The following is a 21,471-nucleotide window of genomic DNA, read 5'->3' as shown; positions in this document are numbered from 1 at the left end:
ACCACACTGTGTGCTTGCACTCTAATTCCCCCCCCACCTCAGTCTGCCTCACATTTCCCCACTGTCTGATCCCTCCCATTTTTGAACTACACTTTACTTGAATGCTATGTGTCTCTCCCATTCCTCTGTGCATCTTTTATCGCCTCTGTAATGCTTCATCCTGGTGCATCTCCCCATGCCAAATTAATTTAAACACGCCCCCACAACGCTCTGTAAACTCCCTCCAAGGACATTGGCACAAGACTTTGAGGTGAGGCCTGCCCATTTGTACAGGTCCCCTATTATGTTTTAGTATGTGTTAAATATATCACCACTTACCTATCCTTCCATAGGCATCCAAAGCAGTCTGAACAATCTTTTCCCCTTCTTCAACAGAATCTGGAAAATCACAGCAAAACCACATATATTTTTAAGTATCAAAAACTGCTCAATGTGAGATACTCATAACACTCAAAGAATTCCTATTGCATCCTTAACTCAAACAAACTGGAGCTGAAATGATTTCAATATTCAAATAACTTCATTTGACCAATCTTTGATTAAATGTGCTAACAGTTTTCTTATTTGGAGTTTAACTGATCAAAATATTTAATCAAACCAGCAGAAATGTATCTTTTAATGATGAACTCCCCGACACTGAACTGCACAAAATCATTTTTTTTTAAACCAATTCCAGGGACTTCCTACAGGTCCCATTCAGTGCACTTTCTACATCTCTACATGCCTTTAAATGTACAAGAAACAATAGGAACAGAAACCTTTGCACACAATGTTTATGCTGAATTATTAATGCTCAAAAGCTCAGAAGGGAGCAGAAGTTACAGTCCTGCACTGACATCTGGGGGTGAGCGAAGCTCAGTGAAAAACTATAAGACAGGTTTATCCATTACCACAGAAGTTTACAACTCAGGAGGAGACCATTGAGCAGTCAGCATATCTGGTTGGTTCTTTTCTCAAGCAACCCTAAACTATGCCCACCACCTGCTTGCTCCCACCCCATTTCACCGCATCTGCCTCTGCTTCAAATATTTATCAACTTTTCCATACAAGAAGCAATGGTCTCTGTCTAACCACTTGCTGTAGCAAAGCATCCCATACTCCCAACACCACTCTGGAGCAATTTCTCCAAAGATCTCTCCTCACTCATAGTAATAATTTTAAATCAATTACCCCTTGTTACTGACAGTTCAACCAGAGGAAACATTCTTTACCCTTACATCTATCAAAAGTTTTCATAATTTTATAAAACCTCATATGTCCTCAGTCTTCTCAAATCCAGTGAAAATAGTCCCAGCATCCCAAATCTCTCCTCATAATTATATCCATGGCATCATGGTAAATATATGCTGGACATTTACTATGGCTTTTATTTCCTTGCTATAATGCAGCATCCAAAACTACACACAGTACTCTAACCAATACCCTAACGTTTGCACAAATTCATTATTATTTCTTTCCTCTTGTATCTTATGCTCTTATTCAAAAGCCAAAAATTCTATTAGAATTATCTGCTTGAATTCACAATTTTAGGAAATTGTTTTTGAGCCTCTAGGTCATTCATGCATACTCTTCAGCATCCTTCCGTTAAATAAATGCTTCAATTCCCTGCTTTTTCTCCCAGAACATATTACTTCACACTTACCTACAATAAAATGCATCGTCCACAAACCTCTGTGCCTTGCTAAAGTATTTTACAATCCTCACTATTCACCAAACCTACCACTCTTGTGTATTCTGTCTGCACTTCCTGTCAGCTTTACCATTATAAATTCATAAGTCCAAATTTATAACGGAAACTGTCTACATAAACTTAATACTTTATACCGTTTCACCACCCCATTTGGATCACTACAGCGCCACCACTAGCAGGAGAATATATTTATGATGTGGCATGTTTGCAGTCTCAGTTATCAAAATGAACATAAGAATTTATAGTGGAAATACAAAATGAAGGAATATATGACTTTACAATGGTGGGCTGAATTATGTCTGCATGCCCTAGTCTGATTATTCCCTGGGCTCTAACTCTGCTTCACCTGATGACTACATTTGGGGCTGTATTTTATTCTGGCAGGAGACCCCGCCTCGGTCCTCCATTGGACCCCCTTTGCTATTTCACGATGGGCAGGCAATTAACTGCCTGTCGTATGAACACTGTCCCTTTCAGGGATCAGCTCCCGCCTCTAAAGCTGCCAGGCAATCGGAAAGCCGGCAGCGCTACCGGGAGCGGTGGCCACTGCTGGTACTGCAGGATGCACTGCAGAGGAGAAGACCCCAGTAGAGCTAAATGGGTTCAGGGTCACTGCGCCCATTCAGGCAGGCCCCAGTGACACTGGGTGTTAGTGAGGGGGGGGGATCTTCTCGGCAGGGTGGCCATTACTGCCAAGAAGGGCCCTCCGGGGGCAATGGGTTGCCCCCAAAGGAGGGACCCACCCAACCCTGCTATTTAGCCACCAGGCTTTACCTGGCGCCATCGCCCCATGGCAGTGGACCCCTCTGCCTTCAACGAAATTAATTAGCCTTCCCAGCCAGACAAAAAGGCAGGGGGCATTTTGTTTGCACCCTGCCTCCAAGGGCAGCATAAAAATCCTGCCCTTGGTCTCTACTCTGAAGACCAACTAATATAAATACCATTATATAAATCTAACAGTTTTTTTAATTGCAACATAAGCTGCAAGTCATGGTTGGATCAAGGGAAATAAATATATCTGCAGAGAACAGCAGATGAATAAAGCAGAATCAGAAAAAGGATAATGAAGAGAGTTGCACAGATTTCTGCATTCAAATGAAAGTTGCCACCTTAATTTTGTTACAGCCAGAATTGTTTCAGACTTGGACTATAGTATGTCAATATTGACTAGTTTAACAAATAAGCTAAATATTTCCACATGAAGTAGAGCAGCTGTACTGTTGGTATTCTACTTTAACTTTTCAAACTGATACTGTTTTAGGACAGCTGCAGCAGCTCCCTTGTCTTCCTGGTGTACACATGAAGGACCTTATCAAGTACTCATGTGATGCTGCTTCAGCCACAAAGGATTGGCAGCCCAATCACATCTTTTCAGTGCTGAAGACAATGGACGAGCATTCTCATCATCTTTGCAGGCACCCAAAAGCACAACTCAGCTACCTCAAAAATGTATTTCAATAATATAGTTAGAAACACAATCTTCTCCCAAAATACTACACACAAAAATTTGCAAAGAAATTCAATTTGAAACATTAGACCTGTGCTGCTCCAGGTCACCCTTTTTTTGTAATGCCAAATGGTCATAACAGACTGAATACATGTAATCTGTAATTTTGTAAGCAAGTGCAAAATTTCACTCAATTTTTATAATACATAGCTTTGCATTTACTTTCTTGGGATTAAAAAGATTTTCCAGGCGGCATTTAATAAGGTGCCACAGAAAAAGATTATTGCAGAAAATAAGAGCTCATGGTGTAGGGGGTAACATATTGGCATGGATAGAAGTTTGACTAGTTAACCGGAAACAGAGTAGGCATAAATGGGTCATTTTCTGGTTGGCAAGATGTAACGAATGGTGTGCCACAGGGATCTGTACTGGGGCCTCAACTTTTTACAATTCACATAAATGACTTAGATGAAGGGACCGAAGGTATGGTTGCTAAATTTGCTAATGACACAAAGATAGGTAGGAAAGTAACTTGTGAAGAGGACATAAGGGGGCTACAAAAAGATATAGATAGGTTAAGTGAGTGTGCAAAGACCTGGCAAATGGAGTATAATGTGGGAAAGTGGGAAATTGTCCACTTTGGCAGGAAGAATAAAAAAGCATATTATCTAAATGGTGAGAGATTGCAGAGCTCTGAGATGCAGAGGGATCTGGGTGTCCTAGTGCATGAATCACAAAAGGTTAGAATGCAGGTACAGCACGTAATTAGGAAAGCTAATAGAATGTTATCGTTTATCGCAAGGGGAATTGAATACAAAAGTAGAGAGGTTATGCTTCAGCTATACAGGACATTGCTGAGACCACAACTGGAGTACTATGCATAGTACTCGTCTCCTTATTTAAGGAAGGATGTAAATGCACTGGAGGCAGTACAGAGAAGGTTTACTGGACTAAAACCTGGAATGGGCGGGCTATCTTATGAGGAAAGATTGGACAGGCTAGGTTTGCATCCGCTGGAATTTAGAAGAGTAAGAGGCGACTTGATTGAAACATAAGATCCTGAGGGGTCTTGACAGGATGGATGTGGAAAGGATGTTTCCCCTTGTAGGAGAACCTAGAACTAGGAGTCACTGTTTAAAAATAAGGGGCTGCCCATTTAAGACAGAGAAGAGAAGAAATTTTTTCTCTTAGAGGATCGTGAGTCTTTGGAATTCTCTTCCTCAAAAGGCAGTGAAAGCAGAGTCTTCAAATATTTTTAAAGCAGAGGTAGATATATTCTTGATAAACAAGGGGGTGGAAGGTTATCAGGGGTAGGTGGAAAAGTGGAGTAATCAGTTCAGCCATGAACTTACTGAATGACAAAGCAAGCTCAAAAGGGCCGAGTGGCCGACTCCTGCGCCTTGTTCGTATGTTAGAACAAGAATAAATACTTTTCCCCTTTCTTCACAAATACATGCATATATCTATTTACATTAAAAATAATCTATGTAGGTCATACATTTCCTGTATACATTATCCTTAACCTGTGTCACAATTTGAGTAACACTTCATATATACATACCAAAAACTGTTAGCTACCAACTTCATTAGTTAAAAAGAGTTTATCATTCAATCTGCCCCACATTAAAAATAAAAACCAATGCCTCCTTCTTCCCATCCCCGTAATTCCACAGTCTCTGAAGGCAACAGGGCAGACAGGAGCTGGTTTTAAAAGTAAATTAATTGAGAAGCAGTAAGTGGGAAGCAGACCCTCACTCGCCCATATATTTTCTCCTTCTCCAAAGTCGACAACAAGCAAGGCCCAAAGAATTTATTTTTATTGCAAGGAGTGAGGCACACTGAGCAATCTAGGACCAAAAGCAGCAGAGCACCCAGAAAGAGGAAGGAAGCTGATGCTGCAGCAAAAGAACAGACCATTTTAAGCTGTGGCCATTACACAGTCAATTACTGCTGAGCCAGTTGTTTCAGCTGTTTTTACTGACCATAGTAAATTGGCCTTTCCCTAACAGGAAGAGCCACAAATTTATAAATCGTCACAAATCAACAAGGATGGGGAAAAAGTTGAACAAGGGAAAAGGGAGAGTAAAGCGGTTGAGTAGTTTGTTCAAAGGAGTAGTAGTTAGGGGCATTATCACTTTAAAAGTGCCCTTCTGCACTCGAGTTGACCCCGATGCACGACCCAAGATGTTGCTATGTACGTGCAGGAGTGGAGGAGGGCAAAGCAGCAACTTGCCGGAAAGCTGCTAATTGAGAATGGGGTGGTCCAATCTCCATTAGGCTGCTCAGAAAAGAGACGCATCAAGTCTGATATGCAGCAGGGGTGGAAGATTCACAAGGCTGCTGGGTTGGGAAGGGAGAGGAAGTGTTGCTTGGTCGTCGGATGAGTTTAGCACTTGAATAGTGCCTGACAAACATGCTATAGAAAGGAAAATGGAACACCAATCCTTCCCCTACTGTATAATATTGCTCCCAAATGTCCTGTATAATGGTTGCAATTCAAAGGGGAATAGCTGTGCTAATTCACATACAAATGAATTTCAGATGTCACAGCACAGAAATTTTCCATAACATCACTGGGTGTACGCACCATTTAGAGCCATGTCATTCTCTTTTTACGATACAGGGGTGGCGCAGTGGTTAGCACTGCAGCCTCACAGCTCCAGCGACCCGGGTTTGGTTCAGGGTACTGCCTGTGCGGAGTTTGCAAGTTCTCCCTACGACCGTGTGGGTTTCCGCCGGGTGCTCCTGTTTCCTCCCACAGCCAAAGACTTGCAGGTCGATAGGTAAATTGATCATTGTAAATTGCCCATTGTAAATTGCCCGTAGTGTAGGTAGGTGGTAGGAGAATGGTGGGGATGCGGTAGGGAATATGGGATTAATGTAGGATTAGTATAAGTGGGTGGTTGTTGGTCGGCACAGACTCAGTGGGCCGAAGGGCCTGTTTCAGTGCTGCATCTCTCCATGACTCTCTCTCTATGATACAGCTTACTTGGAGGCACAGAAGGGAAAACAAGCACAAGCCTCCTTGACAACTGCTAATGTAAATCACCTGGCCCTTGAAGTCGCTAACAACTCTTTCCCTACCACAGAGCAAAAATTACTCCTCCACCTGACCACACAACTATTCCATCATATCTGGAATTTAAAAAAAATGTCTCATGTCAGCACCCCTCTCCTATTTCCCACAACATCATTCTTCATACTCATGTCCTCTCTGCTCTTCCTCCTACTTGATGACACCACAGTTCCACCCTCTTACCAACTCCCTCCCAGGTAGATCGCATATGTCCACTTGCCAGCCAAGCTTGCCAGGACAAACACATTCACAGGTGACAAACTTCAAAAAAATTTTAAAAATCAACCTGATATGTTAATACTGTTTCTCTCTCCACAGATGCTGCCTGACCTGCTGTGTATTTCCAGCATTTACTGTTTTTATTTCAGATTTCCAGCATCTGTAGTATTTTGCTTTTGTGTTATGAAACTTACCTCGGGGATTCTCGGAGCAGACTCGGAGGGCGGAGTTCCGGACTGGTAAGTATAAAAAACTTACCTCGGGGATTCTCGGAGCAGACTCGGAGGACAGAGTTCCAGACCGGTAAGTATAAAAAACTTACCTCGGGGATTCTCGGAGCAGACTCGGAGGGCGGAGTTCCCTCGGGTGGGGGAAAAAAAATGAAAAAGTGACGTCACAGGAAAGCTGTGACCTGATTGGCTGGTAGGGAATCTGTACCGAATTTGAAAATAAAACTGATAAAAATTGATTAAAACACTAATTAACTAATTAATAAGTAGAGCAACTAAACCAAAGGGAGGAGATTACTGTATTTAGTTAGCATTTAATATTTATAGTAGAAATCTAGCACCAGGGACCATAAAGTTAATTATAACAATTTAGTAAGGATTTAATAAGTTTTTATTTATTTTATATTAATTAATTAATTAGTGCTAGAAATGACAGTTAGAGGGGTGAAGTGCTTCACCTGTGAGATGTGGGAAGTCCGTGACGCTTCCAGCGTTCCAGAGGACGACATCTGCAGGAAGTGTACCCAGTTGCAGCTCCTCACAGACCGCATGAATCGGTTGGAGCGGCAACTGGATGCACTTAGGAGCATGCAAGTGGCAGAAAGTGTCATAGACAGCAGTTTTAGAGACGTGGTTACACCCAAGGTGCAGGCAGATAGATGGGTGATCGCTAGAAGGGGCATGCAGTCAGTGCAGGAATCCCCCGTGGCTATCCCCCTCTCTAACAAGTATATCGTTTTGGATACTGTTGGGGGGAATGGCCTATCAGGGGAAAACAGCAGCAGCCAGAGTAGTGGCACCACGGCTGGCACTGTTGTTCAGGAGGGACAAAGCGAAGAGCAATAGTTATAGGGGACTCTATAGTCAGGGACACAGATAGGCGCTTCTGTGGATGTGAAAGAGACTCCAGGATGGTATGTTGCCTCCCTGGTGCCAGGGTCAAGGATGTCTTTGAACGGACAGGGGGCATTCTGAAGGGGGAGGGTGAACAGCCAGAGGTTGTGGTACACATCGGTACCAACGACATAGGCAGGAAGAGTGATGAGGTCCTGCAGGGGGAGTTTAGGGAGTTAGGTAGAAAGTTAAAAGACAGAACCTCTAGGGTTGTAATCTCGGGATTACTCCCTGTGCCACGTACCAGTGAGGCTAGAAATAGGAAGATAGTGCAGCTAAACACGTGGCTGAACAGCTGGTGTGGGAGGGAGCGTTTCAGATATCTGGATCATTGGGATCTCTTCCGGGACATGTGGGACCTGTACAAGAAGGACGGGTTGCATCTAAACTGGAGGGGCACAAATATCCTGGCTGCGAGGTTTGCTAGCGTCACTCGGGAGGCTTTAAACTAGTGTGGCAGGGGGGTGGGAACCACAGCAGTAGGACAGCAAGTGAAATAAATGAAGGAGAACGAGTAAATAAGGCCAGTAAGACTAAGAGGAAGAGCAGGCAGGGAGATGTTGCAGAGAACAGCGGGACTGGTGGTCTGAAGTGCATTTGTTTCAATGCAAGAAGTAGAACAGGTAAGGCAGATGAATTTAGAGTTTGGACTGGTACTTGGAACTATGATGTTGTTGCTATTCCAGAGACTTGGTTGAGGGAAGGACAAGATTGGCAGCTAAATGTTCCAGGATTTAGAAGCTTCAGGCGGGATAGAGGGGGATGCAAAAGGGGTGGGGAATTGCATTACTGGTTAAGGAGAATATCACAGCTGTACTGCGGGAGGACACCTCGGAGGGGTCATGCAGCGACGCAATATGGGTGGAGCGCAGGAATAGGAAGGGTGCAGTCACGATGTTGGAGGTTTACTACAGACCTCCCAACAGCCAGCGTGAGGTAGGGGAGCAGATATGTAGACAGATTTTGGAAAGATGTAAAGGTAACAGGGTTGTAGTGGTGATTTTAACTTCCCCTATATTGACTGGGACTCACTTAGTGCTAGGGGCTTGGATGGGGCAGAATTTGTAAGGAGCATCCAGGAGAGCTTCTTGAAACAATATGTAGATAGTCCAACTAGGGATGGGGCCGTAATGGACCTGGTATTGGGGAATGAGACCGGCCAAGTGGTCGAAGTTTCAGTAGGGGAGCATTTCGGGAACAGTGACCATAACTCCATAAGTTTTAAGGTACTTGTGGATAAGGATAAGAATAGTCCTCGAGTGAAGGTGCTAAATTGGGGGAAGGTTAATTATAACAATATTAGGCAGGTACTGAAGAATTTAGATTGGGGACGGCTGTTTGAGGGTAAATCAACATCTGACATGTGGGAGTCCTCCAAACGTCAGTTGATTAGAATCCAGGACCAGCATGTTCCTGTGAGGAAGAAGGATAAGTTTGGCAAGTTTCGGGAACCTTGGATAACGTGGGATATTGTGAGCCTCGTCAAAAAGAAAAAGGAAGCATTCGTAAGGGCTGGAAGGCTAGGAACAGACGAATCCCTTGAGGAATATAAAGACAGTAGGAAGGAACTTAAGCAAGGAGTCAGGAGGGCTAAAAAGGGTTATGAGAAGTCATTGGCAAACAGGATTAAGGAAAATCTCAAGGCTTTTTATACATATATCAAGAGCAAGAGGGTAACCAGGGAAAGGGTTGGCCCACTCAAGGACAGAGAAGGGAATCTACGTGTGGAGCCAGAGGAAATGGGCGAGATACTAAATGAGTACTTTGCATCAGTATTCACCAAGGAGAAGGAATTGGTGGATGATGAGCCTAGAGAAGGGAGTGTAGATAGTCTCAGTCATCTCATTATCAAAAAGGAGGTGGTGTTGGGTGTCTTGCAAAGCATTAAGGTAGATAAGTCCCCAGGGCCTGATGGGATCGACCCCAGAATACTGAGGGAGACAAGGGAAGAAATTGCTGGGGCTACAGGTGAGGTCCCAGAGGACTGGAGAATAGCCAATGTTGTTCCTTTGGTTAAGAAGGGTAGCAAGGATAATCCAGGAAATTATAGGCCGGTGAGCCTTACGTCAGTGGTAGGGAAATTATTAGAGAGGATTCTTCGGGACAGGATTTACTCCCATTTGGAAACAAATGGACTTATTAGCGAGAGGCAGCATGGTTTTGTGAAGGGGAGGGAGTGTCTCACTAATTTGATTGAGTTTTTTGAGTAAGTGACAAAGATGATTGATGAAGGAAGGGCAGTGGATGTTATCTATATGGACTTCAGTAAAGCCTTTGACAAGGTCCCACATGGCAGACTGATACAAAAGGTGAAGTCACATGGGATCAGAGGGGAGCTGGCAAGATGGATACAGAACTGGCTCGGTCATAGAAGACAGAGGGTAGCAGTGGAAGGGTGCTTTTCTGAATGGAGGAATGTGACTAGTGGCGTTCCGCAGGGATCAGTGCTGGGACCTTTGCTGTTTGTAGTATATATAAATGATTTGGAGGAAAATATAGCTGGTCTGATTAGTAAGTTTGCGGACGACACAAAGGTTGGTGGAGTTGCGGACAGTGATGAGGATTGTCAGAGAATACAGCAGGATATAGATCGGTTGGAGATTTGGGCGGAGAAATGGCAGATGGAGTTTAATTCGGACAAATGTGAGGTAATGCATTTTGGAAGGTCTAATGCAGGTGGGAAGTATACAGTAAATGGCAGAACCCTTAGGAGTATTGACAGGCAGAGAGATCTGGGTGTACAGGTCCACAGGTCACTGAAAGTGGCAACGCAGGTGGAAAAGATAGTCAAAAAGGCATACGGCATGCTTGCCTTCATCGGTCGGGGCATAGAGTATAGAAATTGGCAAGTCATGCTGCAGCTGTACAGAACCTTAGTTAGGCCACACTTAGAATATTACGTGCAATTCTGGTCGCCACACTACCAGAAGGACGTGGATGCTTTGGAGAGGGTACAGAGGAGGTTTACCAGGATGCTGCCTGGTCTGGAGGGCATTAGCTATGAGGAGAGGTTGGATAAACTCTGATTGTTTTCACTGGAACGACGGAGGTGGAGGGGCGACATGACAGAGGTTTACAAAGTTATAAGCGGCATGGGCAGAGTGGATAGTCAGAAGCTTTTTCCCAGGGTGGAAGAATCAGTTACTAGGGGACATAGGTTTAAGGTGAAAGGGGCAAAGTTTAGAGGGGACGTGCGAGGCAAGGTCTTTACACAGTGGGTGGTGAGTGCCTGGAACTTGCTGCCGGGGGAGGTGGTGGAAGCAGGTACCATAGAGACGTTTAAGAGGCATCTTGACAAATACATGAATAGGATGGGAATAGAGGGATATGGTCCCCGGAAGTGCAGAAGGTTTTAGTTTAGGCAGGCATCAAGATCGGCGCAGGCTTGGAGCGCCGAATGGCCTGTTCCTGTGCTGTACTGTTCTTTGATAGAAACATAGAAAATAGGAGCAGGAGTAGGCAATTCGGCCCTTCAAGTCTGCTCGGCCATTCAATATGATCATGGCTGATCATCCAACTCAGTAATCTGTTCCGCTTTCGCCCCATATCCTTTGATCCCTTTAAACCCAAGAGCTATATCTAACTCCTTCTTGAAAACATACAATGTTTTGGCCTCAACTGCTTTCTGTAGTAGCAAATTCCACAGGCTCACCACTCTGGGTGAAGAAATTTCTCCTCATCTCAGTTCTGAATGGTTTACCCCATATCCTTAGACTATGACCCCTGGTTCTGGACTCCCCCACCATCGGGAACATCCTTCCTGCATCTACCCTGTCAAGTCCCGTTAGAATTTTATAGGTTTCTATGAGATCCCCCCCTCACTCTTCCAAACTCCAGTGAATATAATCCTAACCGACTCAATCTCTCCTCATACGGCAGTCCCGCCATCCCAGGAATCAGTCTGGTGAACCTTTGCTACGCTCCCTCTATAGCAAGAATATACTTCCTCAGATAAGGAGACCAAAACTGCACACAATATTCCAGGTGTGGCCTCACCAAGGCCCTGTATAACTGCAGCAAGACATCCCTGCTCCTGTACTCGAATCCTCTCGCTATGAAGGCCAACATACCATTTGCCTTTTTACCGCCTGTTGGACCTGCATGCTTACCTTCATCAACTGGTGTTGTGAGAACACCCAGGTTTCGCAGCATATCCCCCTCTCAGAGTTTATAGCCATTCAGATAACAATCTGCCTTCCTGTTTTTGCTACCAAAGTGGATAACCTCACATTTATCCACATTATACTGCATCTGCCATGTATTTGCCCACTTACTCAACTTGTCCAAATCACCCTGAAGTCCCTCTGCATCCTCCTCACAACTCACCCTCCCACCCAGTTTTGTGTCATCTGCAAATTTGAAGATATTACATTTAGTTCCCCCATCTAAATCATTAATATATATTGTGAATAGCTGGAGTCCTAGCAGCGATCCCTGCGGTACCCCACTAGTCACTACCTGCCATTCGGAAAAAGAAACATTTATCCCTACTCTTTGTTTCCTGTCTGCCAACCAATTTTCTATCCATCGCAATACCATGCACTTTAATTTTACACGCTAATCTCTTATGTGGGACTTTGTCAAAAGCCTTCTGAAAGTCCAAATAAACCACATCTACTGGCTCTCCCTCATCAACTCTACTAGTTACATCCTTGAAGAATTCTAGTAGACTTGTCAAGCATGATTTCACTTATGTAAAGCCATGCTGACTCTGCCCGATTCTCCCACTGTTCTCCAAGCACTCTGCTGCAGACATCAGGCTGACTGGTCTATAATTCCCTGCTATCTCTCTACCTCCCTTTTTAAATAGTGGGGTTACATTAGCTACCCTCCAATCTGTAGGAACTGTTCCAGAGTCTATAGAATCTTGGAAGATGACCACCAATGCATCCACTATTTCTAGGGCCACTTCCTTAAGTACTCAGGGATGCATACCATCAGGCCCTGGGGATTCATCAGCCTTCAATCCCATCAATTTCCCCAACACCATTTCTCTACTAATACTGATTTCTTTCAGTTCTTCTCTCTCACTAAACCCCGTGTTCCCCATCATTTCTGGTATGATATTTGTGTCCTCCTTTGTGAAGACAGAACCAATGTACGCATTTAGTTGGTCAGCCATTTCTTTGTTCCCCATAATAAATTCCCTGTTTCTGACTGCAAGGGACCTACATTTGTCTTCACTAATCTTTTTCTCTTCATATACCTACAGAAATTTTTACACAGTCAGTTTTTATGTTCCTGCAAGCTTGCTCTCGTACTCTCTTTTCCCCTTCTTAATCAATCCCTTGGTCCTCCTTTGCTGAATTCTAAACTGCTCCCAATCCTCAGGTTTGCTGTTTTTTCTGGCGAATTTATATGCCTCTTCCTTGGATCTAATGCGATCTCTAATTTCCCTTGTAAGCCATGGTTTGGCTACCTTTCCCGTTTTACTTTTGCACCAGACAGGAATAAACGATTGTTGCAGTTCATCCATTCGCACTTTCAATGTGTGCCATTGCCTAACCACCATCATCCCTTTAAGTAACATTTTCCAATCCATCATTGCCAAATCGCACCTCATACCTTCGTAGTTTCCTTTACTAAGATTCAGGACCCTAGTCTCAGAATCAACTATGTCACTCTCCATCTTGAAAAAGAATTCTATTACATTATGGTTGCTCATCCCCAAGGGGTCTCACACAACTAGATTGTCAATTATTTCTCTCATTACACAATACCCAGTCTAGGATGGCCTGTTCTCTAGTTGGTTCCTCAACGTATTGGTCTAGAAAACCATCTTGTATACACTCTAAGAATTCCTCCTCTTCTGTATTGTGACTAATTTGATTTGCCCAATCTATATGCAGATTAAAGTCATCCATAATTACAGATGCTCCTTTATCGCATGTGTCTCTAATTTCCTGTTTAATGCCATTCCCAACATCACCACTACAGTTTGAGGGTCTATATACAACCCCCACTAATGTTTTTTGCCCCTTAGTGTTTCTCAGCTCTCTCCATACAGATTCCCCCTCGTCAGAGCTAATATCTTTCCTCACTATTGCGTTAATTTCTTCTTTAACCAGCAATGCAACTCCACCGCCTTTTGCTTTTTGTCTGTCCTTCCTAAATACCCCTCGATGTTCATTTCCCATCCCTGGTCACCTTGCAGCCATATCTCCATCATCCCAACTCTATCATACCCATTTACATCAATTTGTGCAATTAATTCATCCACGTTATTGTGAATGCTCCGTGCATTCAGGCACAAAGTCTTAAAAGACTTGTCTTTTTAACATTACTTGGCCCCTTCCCACTATTTTTCACTGTGGCCCTGTTTGATTCTGGCCCTTGATTTCTCTGCCTATCACTTTTCTTATTCCCCTTACTGTCTTTTGTTCTCGACTTTGATCCCCCCTCCTCTGACTCCTCACAAAGGTTCCCATCCCCCCTGCCATTTTAGTTTAAACCTTCCCCAACCACTCTCGCAAATACTCCCCCTGGGGCATCAGTGCCGGTCCTGCCCAGGTGTAACCCGTCCCACCTGCCCCAGAACCAGTCCCAATGTCCCAGGAATCTAAAACCCTCCCCCTCACACCATCTCTTCAGCCACGTATTCATCCGATATATCCTGCTATTTCTACTCTGACTAGCACGTGGCACTGGTAGTAATCCTGAGATCACTACCTTTGAGGACCTTTGATAAAAGTCTGACACTTGCACGGGGCTTCCATTTTACCCATCAATGTTGCTGCAAGTTTTGAAGGCCCAGGCAGTAATCATACTTCCTCTTCCCTGCTCAAACAGTATGTACTGACATGTAGCCAGTGAACATCTACTCAATGGTAATTAGCCCTGACGGAAAGATCAGGTGTCGTCCCAGCAATGGGCATTTCCAGTGCGACCATACTAATTCGACATGGACTGCACCTGCCCAGGAAAATGCAGCTTTACAACTACGAAGCTTAGTATTACAGCATTGCTTCATAAATTAATCTCATTATTGAGGGCTCCTAATAGATCATTAGGTACTTCAAGATAGAAGCTAAGGAACAGCAAAGGGAATGAGTAAAATGACCTGGAAGAATTTACAAACTGTAACCAAAAGTACTGGGCAAAACTCCAGTTATATAGGAATATTTTCTTTGCAAGCTAGTATATGGGAAGCTTGTAACCTGCATTTAGCGAGCACAGTTCCCCCATCATAAGCAATGTCATAATCTGGGTTTTTACAGCACTTGACAGAGGGATTATGGGTAGAAATAATTTTTTTTTTAAGTTTTTCTAAAACTGAACTTTTTTTCTTCTTTTAAAAAAGGCAAAAACTGTCCTTCATTGTCTTATACAAATAGATACCATTTGGACTGTATATGACTGCTTCACTATTTCTGCATGCAAGATTGCCTGAATTTACTTGACTGCTAAATTGTGATTTACTTTTCACCAATAGCAAGCTGCAACAAAAAGGAACATTTTTTAAAAGCACAGAAAGATATGGAATAGATTAATTACTATAAAATTGCAACTGTGACCGTGCAGCCCACAATAATGTATTGTTAAAAACAGCATGAGATTATCTTTCAACCAAGGTTTCAAGTCTAGTTTCATAAATGCTGTGATCACTGCACTATATTTACAAGCTCGACAATTTGTTGTTTGGTGATAAACCACTTCTTTGAGACAGAAAATGCTCAACTATAAAAATGCTGTTGGGATATTTTAAAACAGTCAGAAAAGGATAACAGAAAGGGAGAACAGACAAGCCTGGAAATAAACTAGGTAATATTTCTAGAGTAAAAGGCATAGAGGAAATCGAGCTGAGTATGAAGTTAAGTACAATACCGTAGTTAGGCACAGCTTTGCCTCCTTTTGCCCTTATCTCTTCCACCACTCTATCTGCAGCAGATGAGCTTTTGCCTTCTCCTTTGATGTTACCTCCAAGGTCATTCACTGTAGCAAGAAATTAGAGATGTAATGTTGTAGTCAAATAGTAATATTTTATGTCTGTAACACATGAAATGCTGGGATAGGGACATAGAAGCAGAAGTAGCTATTTCAGCCCTTCAACTCTGCTCTCAATTCAATTAGATTAGGCCTGATCTCTACCTCAAGTCCATTTACCCACCTTTGTTCCATTTCCCATGATACCGTCAACCACGAAAAAGCTATCCATTTCAGCATTGAAAATTTCAATTGGCCTAACACCCACAGCCTCTTGAAGGATTGAATTCCAGATTTCCATTATGCTTTGCATGAAAAAAGTGCTTTCTGATTTCAATTCTAAATAGACATTTAAGATTACATAAAAACATAAGAAATAGTAGGAGTAGGCCATACAGCCCCTCGAGTCTGCTCTGCCATTCAATGGCTGATCTGATCTTGGCCTCAACTCCACTTTCCGCCTGTTCCCCATAACCCCCGACTCCCCTATAGACCCTCAGAAGAAATTGTTCCTCATCTCCATCTTAAATGGGAGACCCCTTATTCTGAAACAATTCCTCCAGTTCTAGATTCCCCCGTGAGGGGAATCATCCTCTCAGCATCTACCACGTCAAGCCCCCTCAAAATCTTATATACTTCAATAAGATCACTGCTCATTCTTCTAAACTCCAATGAGTACAGGCCCAACCTTTCCTCATTAGACAACCCCTTCATCCCAGGAATCAACCAAATGAACCTTCTCTGAACTACCTCTAATGCAAGTATATCACTCCTTAAATAAGGAGACCAAAACTGTACACAGTACTCTAGATGTGGTTTTACCAACTCCCTGTACAGTTATAGCAAGATGTCCTATTATACTCCTTCCCCTTGCAATAAAGGCCAATATTTAATTTGCCTTCCTAATTACTTGCTGTTACAGTATGCTAACTTTGTGTTTCATTCTCCCTTGTACAGGATTCCCCCTTCAGAGGAGATAGTTTCTCTGTATCTACGCTATTGAATTCCTTCATTTTAAACAACTTGATTTGATCACCTCTCAATCTTCTAAAATCAAGGGAATGCAGATCAAGTTTATGCAACCTGCTTTTATAATTTAACCCTTTAAGCTCCGATATCATTCTGGTGAATCTGCATTGTGCCTCCTCCAAGATCAATTTACTCTTCCTCAGTTTGTATCCAAATGCAGTTTGACTCAGGCTCTGCACAACTAAGCATCACTTCCTCACTTTTGAATTCCAACATCCCTCCTTGAGTTAAAACATAATATAATATCTGATTAAAGCACTTGTATTTCACAACAGCACCTCAAAATAGTTAAAAGTTGGAAATAGTACAAAACTTAGAGTATTTGCAAACATACCAGCTATGACTGTGTATGACCCTTCTGTTAGATAGTCAGTATTGCAAGAATACCACATTGCTTATTTGTAATAAAAGTTACATTACTGCATGATCTGCTAATATTCTATTTAACGTAATACTAAAGTTGCTCATTTTATAATTTTGTACTAAAATTAGTGAATGGAAGAAAATACAGCCCTTTGTGGAATGCCCTAAACTCAATGTAAAGTAATCCACCAATTCACCAGCATTCTACTTACTGCAAAACCGCAGTTAAATAGAAATCTGATTTGTACAGCCTCAGTTGTATGACTAAAGGCAGAGACTAAGAGGTCTGAGATTCAATTCTTAACCTGTGCTGAGTTAAAAGGTCTCAGCCAGGCAAGCTGTTTGAGTCCTACAGTTGGCTTTAGTGCCCTGGGCCACGGGGAGAAAGTCAGCCACGTTTCCCATTCCTGATCGTTATCCAATGACTGATGAAAAGTAGGATTAGGTTTAGTTTTGATTACCTAGATGGCCAAATAGTCAACCGTCACTGACTATCGAGGATTACACATGAAAAATTGTCAGTTGGATGAGATGCCAGTGGCTGCTAGTACCCATAGAAACACAGCATAGCAAGTCAGATTGTCAAAAGACATGGGATGAAAATGAGGGGGAAATACAAAACAATGCTCAAGAAAAAATACATTGTGGCTTAACACAGGTTTGACAATCAAACAGCACTTACCAACCACAGAGGCTCCTCTTTCTGCAAATACCAAGGCATATGCTCTTCCCAAACCTGTAAAAAAAAAAGTACTTTGAAAAAAGTAATAGCAAGAAATGCAGAGCATTATAATTTAAAAAGATGCATTATTTTCCTTCTTTATACACTTGTATAAAATTTAACATAAATATGATGCAATACTAACAGCATTGTTTACATGAATTTATTTGGATGCAGGATTTTTTTGAATTTTGGCTATATTCTTGCATTTTAATAACGTATGTAATATATTTTAAAAATGTAAAAGGAACTGACTAATAAGCAGTTACACAAGCACAATGGTGTGTAAATGAGGCAATTCAAAGAAATGTATTGCAGGTATTATTCTTCAAATAAAATGCTAAAACTTATGGCCATAATTTTACACCCCCACAGGAGTGGGCTGGTGGTGGGGGGTGGGGGTTGCCGTTCCCAATGCCTTCCCAGCCATGCTGCAATTTTACAAGGGGCTGCAGTGGTGAAAAACGGCCCGCCCACCCGAGGCCAATCAAGCCCCCTTAAGTAGCCAATTAAATGCCACTTAAGGGCCTCCTCCTGCCACCGCTGTTATTTTATCAGCGGAGGGCGGGTAGCTGAGGTCCCCGAGGAGGCCGCCAAGTAAAACCTGGTGGCCTCCTTGCAGGCTAGTGGGGGGGGCATTCCTAATTGAGCACCCTGTGCCCCCAGAGATCCCCCCCAATGGCCTAACTGCCCTCACAGCATACACTATCCCCCACACACAATCGACCCCCCCTCTGCCTCGCCAGGGCCTGACTGATTGTCCCTGGCGAGGCCCAGACACTTACCATATTTCTGGGACAGGCGTCTCTCTTGCTGCTGAAGCTGGATGCAGTTCCAGCAGTGGCCACCGCTCCCGGTGACAATGAGAGCTGCCAGCCCACTTGATTGGCTGGCAGTTCTTGGAGGTGAGACTTCCCACCTCAGAGGGGCACAAGTCTTGCCCAAGGCCAATTAAGGTCCTGAGGGTAGAAAGTTCTCGCATAGCTCTCCAGACCTGGCGGAGGGAGGCTTGCCATCGACTTCTTGGCCACTGGGCGGGGCCTCCCGCCCAACATAAAATTCTGATTAAAGTGTGCCTGTTCCAGTAGTTTCAGGTAACTGTTAAAGATCTCTCGATACTATTCAAAAATGAGCAGAGCGCTCCCCTGGCTAAAATCCCAGTCTCAGGCAACAATACCCAAAACAGATTAAATTGTCATTCACCTCATTGCTGGTCCGAAATCTAGCTGTACCTTTGATTCACTGTTAAAGTCAAAGATCATATGCGATGCACACAAAATCACTATGGGCCAGTCACATGTTCAGGAAACAGTTCAGTAAAGATATACTAGTTTGGGAAAAATTATACATACCCACTGTGTGTAAATCTAATAAACAGTCCTACATTTTGGAAATTCTCAAGTTAACTAAGTATTAACAGGGAATTTGTTGAAAGCAGCCAACAAAATTTCCCAAATACAAGAGCAAAATACTGCTCGAAATCCAAAATAAAGACAGAAAATGCTGGAAATACTCAGCAGCTCTGGCAGCATCTGTGGAGAGAGGAACAGAGTTAACATTTCAGGTCAATGATCTTTCATCAGAACTGGGAAAAGTTAGAAATGTAATAGATTTTAAGCAGGTAAAATGGGACCGAGTGGGAAAAAGAACAAAAGGGAAGACAGGAGAGATTGAATGACAAGAGTTAGTCATGCAGGGCCAAAGGGAGTGATGATGGAGCAAGAAAACAAAGACAAAAGATGAGCCGACAGCAGGTGTACTGCCGTCCAAAAGCAAAGACAAGAGAAAAACTGAAACATGCAAAGAAAAGGTAAGAAAATGGGGGCAGAAATTACAGCCTGAAATTGTTAAACTCAATGTTGAGTCCGGAAGGCCGTAAAATGCCTAATCAAAAGATGAGGTGCTGTTCCTCGAGGTTGAGTGGAACACTGCAGTAGGCCAAGGACAGAGAGATCAGCAGGAGAGCAAGGTGGAGAATTAAAATGACAGGCTCGGGGTCATGCTTGCAAGCACAGGGGATGCAGCACCTGTCCTTTTGCCTCCTTATTCCTCACCGTCCAAGGCCCCAAACACTCTTTCCAAGTTAAACGGCAATTTAAGTGTAGTTCTTTCATTTTAGTCTACTGCATTCGCTACTTACGATGCAGTCTGCTGTACAATGGGGAGGCCAAACACAGATTAGATTATGGCTTTGTGGAACATCTCCATTCAGTTCACAAGTGATTAAAGTCTGGAACGCGGTGTCTGGGAACATGATGGAGGCAGGTTCAATTGAAGCATTCAAAAAGGAAAGTTAGATGAAAATGAAGAATGTGCAAGGTTACAGGGAGAAGGCAGGGGAATGGAACTGAGGGAGTTACTCTTTTAGAGAGCCAGTAGAGAATACTTGGCATCAGGTGGCAGGACCGTATCTCCAACACAGAAGTCCTTGAAGCGGCCAACACCCCCAGCTTATACACACTACTGAGTCAGCGGCGCTTGAGATGGCTTGGCCATGTGAGCCGCATGGAAGATGGCAGGATCCCCAAAGACACATTGTACAGCGAGCTCGCCACTGGTATCAGACCCACCGGCCGTCCATGTCTCCGCTATAAAGACGTCTGCAAACGCGACATGAAATCGTGTGACATTGATCACAAGTCGTGGGAGTCAGTTGCCAGCATTCGCCAGAGCTGGCGGGCAGCCATAAAGACAGGGCTAAATTGTGGCGAGTCGAAGAGACTTAGTAGTTAGCAGGAAAAAAGACAGAGGCGCAAGGGGAGAGCCAACAGTGCAACAGCCCCGACAAACAAATTTCTCTGCAGCACCTGTGGAAGAGCCTGTCACTCCAGAATTGGCCTTTATAGCCACTCCAGGCGCTGCTTCACAAACCACTGACCACCTCCAGGCGCATATCCATTGTCTCTCGAGATAAGGAGGCCCAAAGAGAACAGACATGATGGACCAAATGGCCTCCTTCTGCACTGTGATTCTGTCTACTTGGAGCACAATCGTGTTATCCCAACTTACTGAATTATTTATAAATACAGTGTGTAATTTAAGTAAAACACCAGAGGATCATTCTGATGCATCTGCTTTTGCACTCTGGATGTATTCAAAATAAACATCAAAGTCCAAATTTAATTTCTGACTTTCAGTGAGTCAACATTATATTTCAGAGTAAAAGGTCACATTTTAAACTACAATGAGTGACATTAGATGGCAGACGTGAAACAGTTCCGCACGACTACAAACATTTCTGTAATGTTATCTTTCAAAAGGGTTTATAATAATAAACGGAGTAATACGGACAAGTTTGCAAAGCACTTCCTCACGAAAACAGCCCACTTTTAACCCCGGGCCAGCTGCTTCGGGGCTTTTCATTTCAGCCCGTACGCCTGCCATCGGTCTCAACGCAGAACTGCTGATCAACAGACCCTAACCGAAGGGGAACACAGGACCAATCACCCACCTCCTCCGGCCCCCGTCACTAGGGCCACCTTCCCATCAAAGCGCAGAGGAACCTGTCCCGAACCCAACATGTCTCCACCGTCGACCAGAAGCACACGGCTGCGCAGGCGCGACCCTGCCCTCACTGCACCCTGGGAAATGTAGTCCCCGATGGAAACAGAAACTGCTGGAAATTCGGGTCACTGACCTGAAACATTAACTCTGCTTCTCTCTCCACGGATGCTGCCAGACCTGCTGAGTATTTCCAGCATCTCTTTGTTTTTATTTCAGATTTCCAGCATCTGCAGTATTTTGCTTTTGTGCTGGAAATACTCAGCAGGTCTGGCAACATCTGTGGAGAGAGAAGCAGAGTTAACGTTTCATCAGAACTGGGAAAAGTTAGAAATGTTTCAAACAAGTGCAGAGGCAGGGAACGGGGGGTGGGGGGGG

General features: G+C 43.5%; 1 protein-coding gene across 2 annotated transcripts in view; it reads right to left on the bottom strand.

Moving 5' to 3' along the window:
- Window positions 1–21,149, bottom strand: part of hsd17b4 (hydroxysteroid (17-beta) dehydrogenase 4) — a 220,068-nt gene extending 198,919 nt beyond the window's left edge. For both annotated transcript variants that reach the window (XM_068029896.1, XM_068029897.1), the window contains exons 1-4: window positions 21,044–21,149; window positions 17,554–17,607; window positions 15,381–15,488; window positions 319–378 (exon numbers count right to left, since the gene is read on the bottom strand). In XM_068029896.1, the coding sequence (XP_067885997.1) occupies window positions 319–378; window positions 15,381–15,488; window positions 17,554–17,607; window positions 21,044–21,113 (292 nt within the window). In that variant the 5' untranslated portion in view covers window positions 21,114–21,149. The remainder of the gene's footprint in view (window positions 1–318; window positions 379–15,380; window positions 15,489–17,553; window positions 17,608–21,043) is intronic.
- Window positions 21,150–21,471: the final 322 nt, after the last annotated feature.

The sequence above is a fragment of the Heterodontus francisci genome, chromosome 4, assembly GCF_036365525.1.
Source record: "Heterodontus francisci isolate sHetFra1 chromosome 4, sHetFra1.hap1, whole genome shotgun sequence".
NCBI lineage: Eukaryota > Metazoa > Chordata > Chondrichthyes > Heterodontiformes > Heterodontidae > Heterodontus > Heterodontus francisci.
The sequence above is the reverse complement of the archived record's forward strand: the minus strand, read 5'-3'. Positions and strand labels throughout refer to the sequence as shown.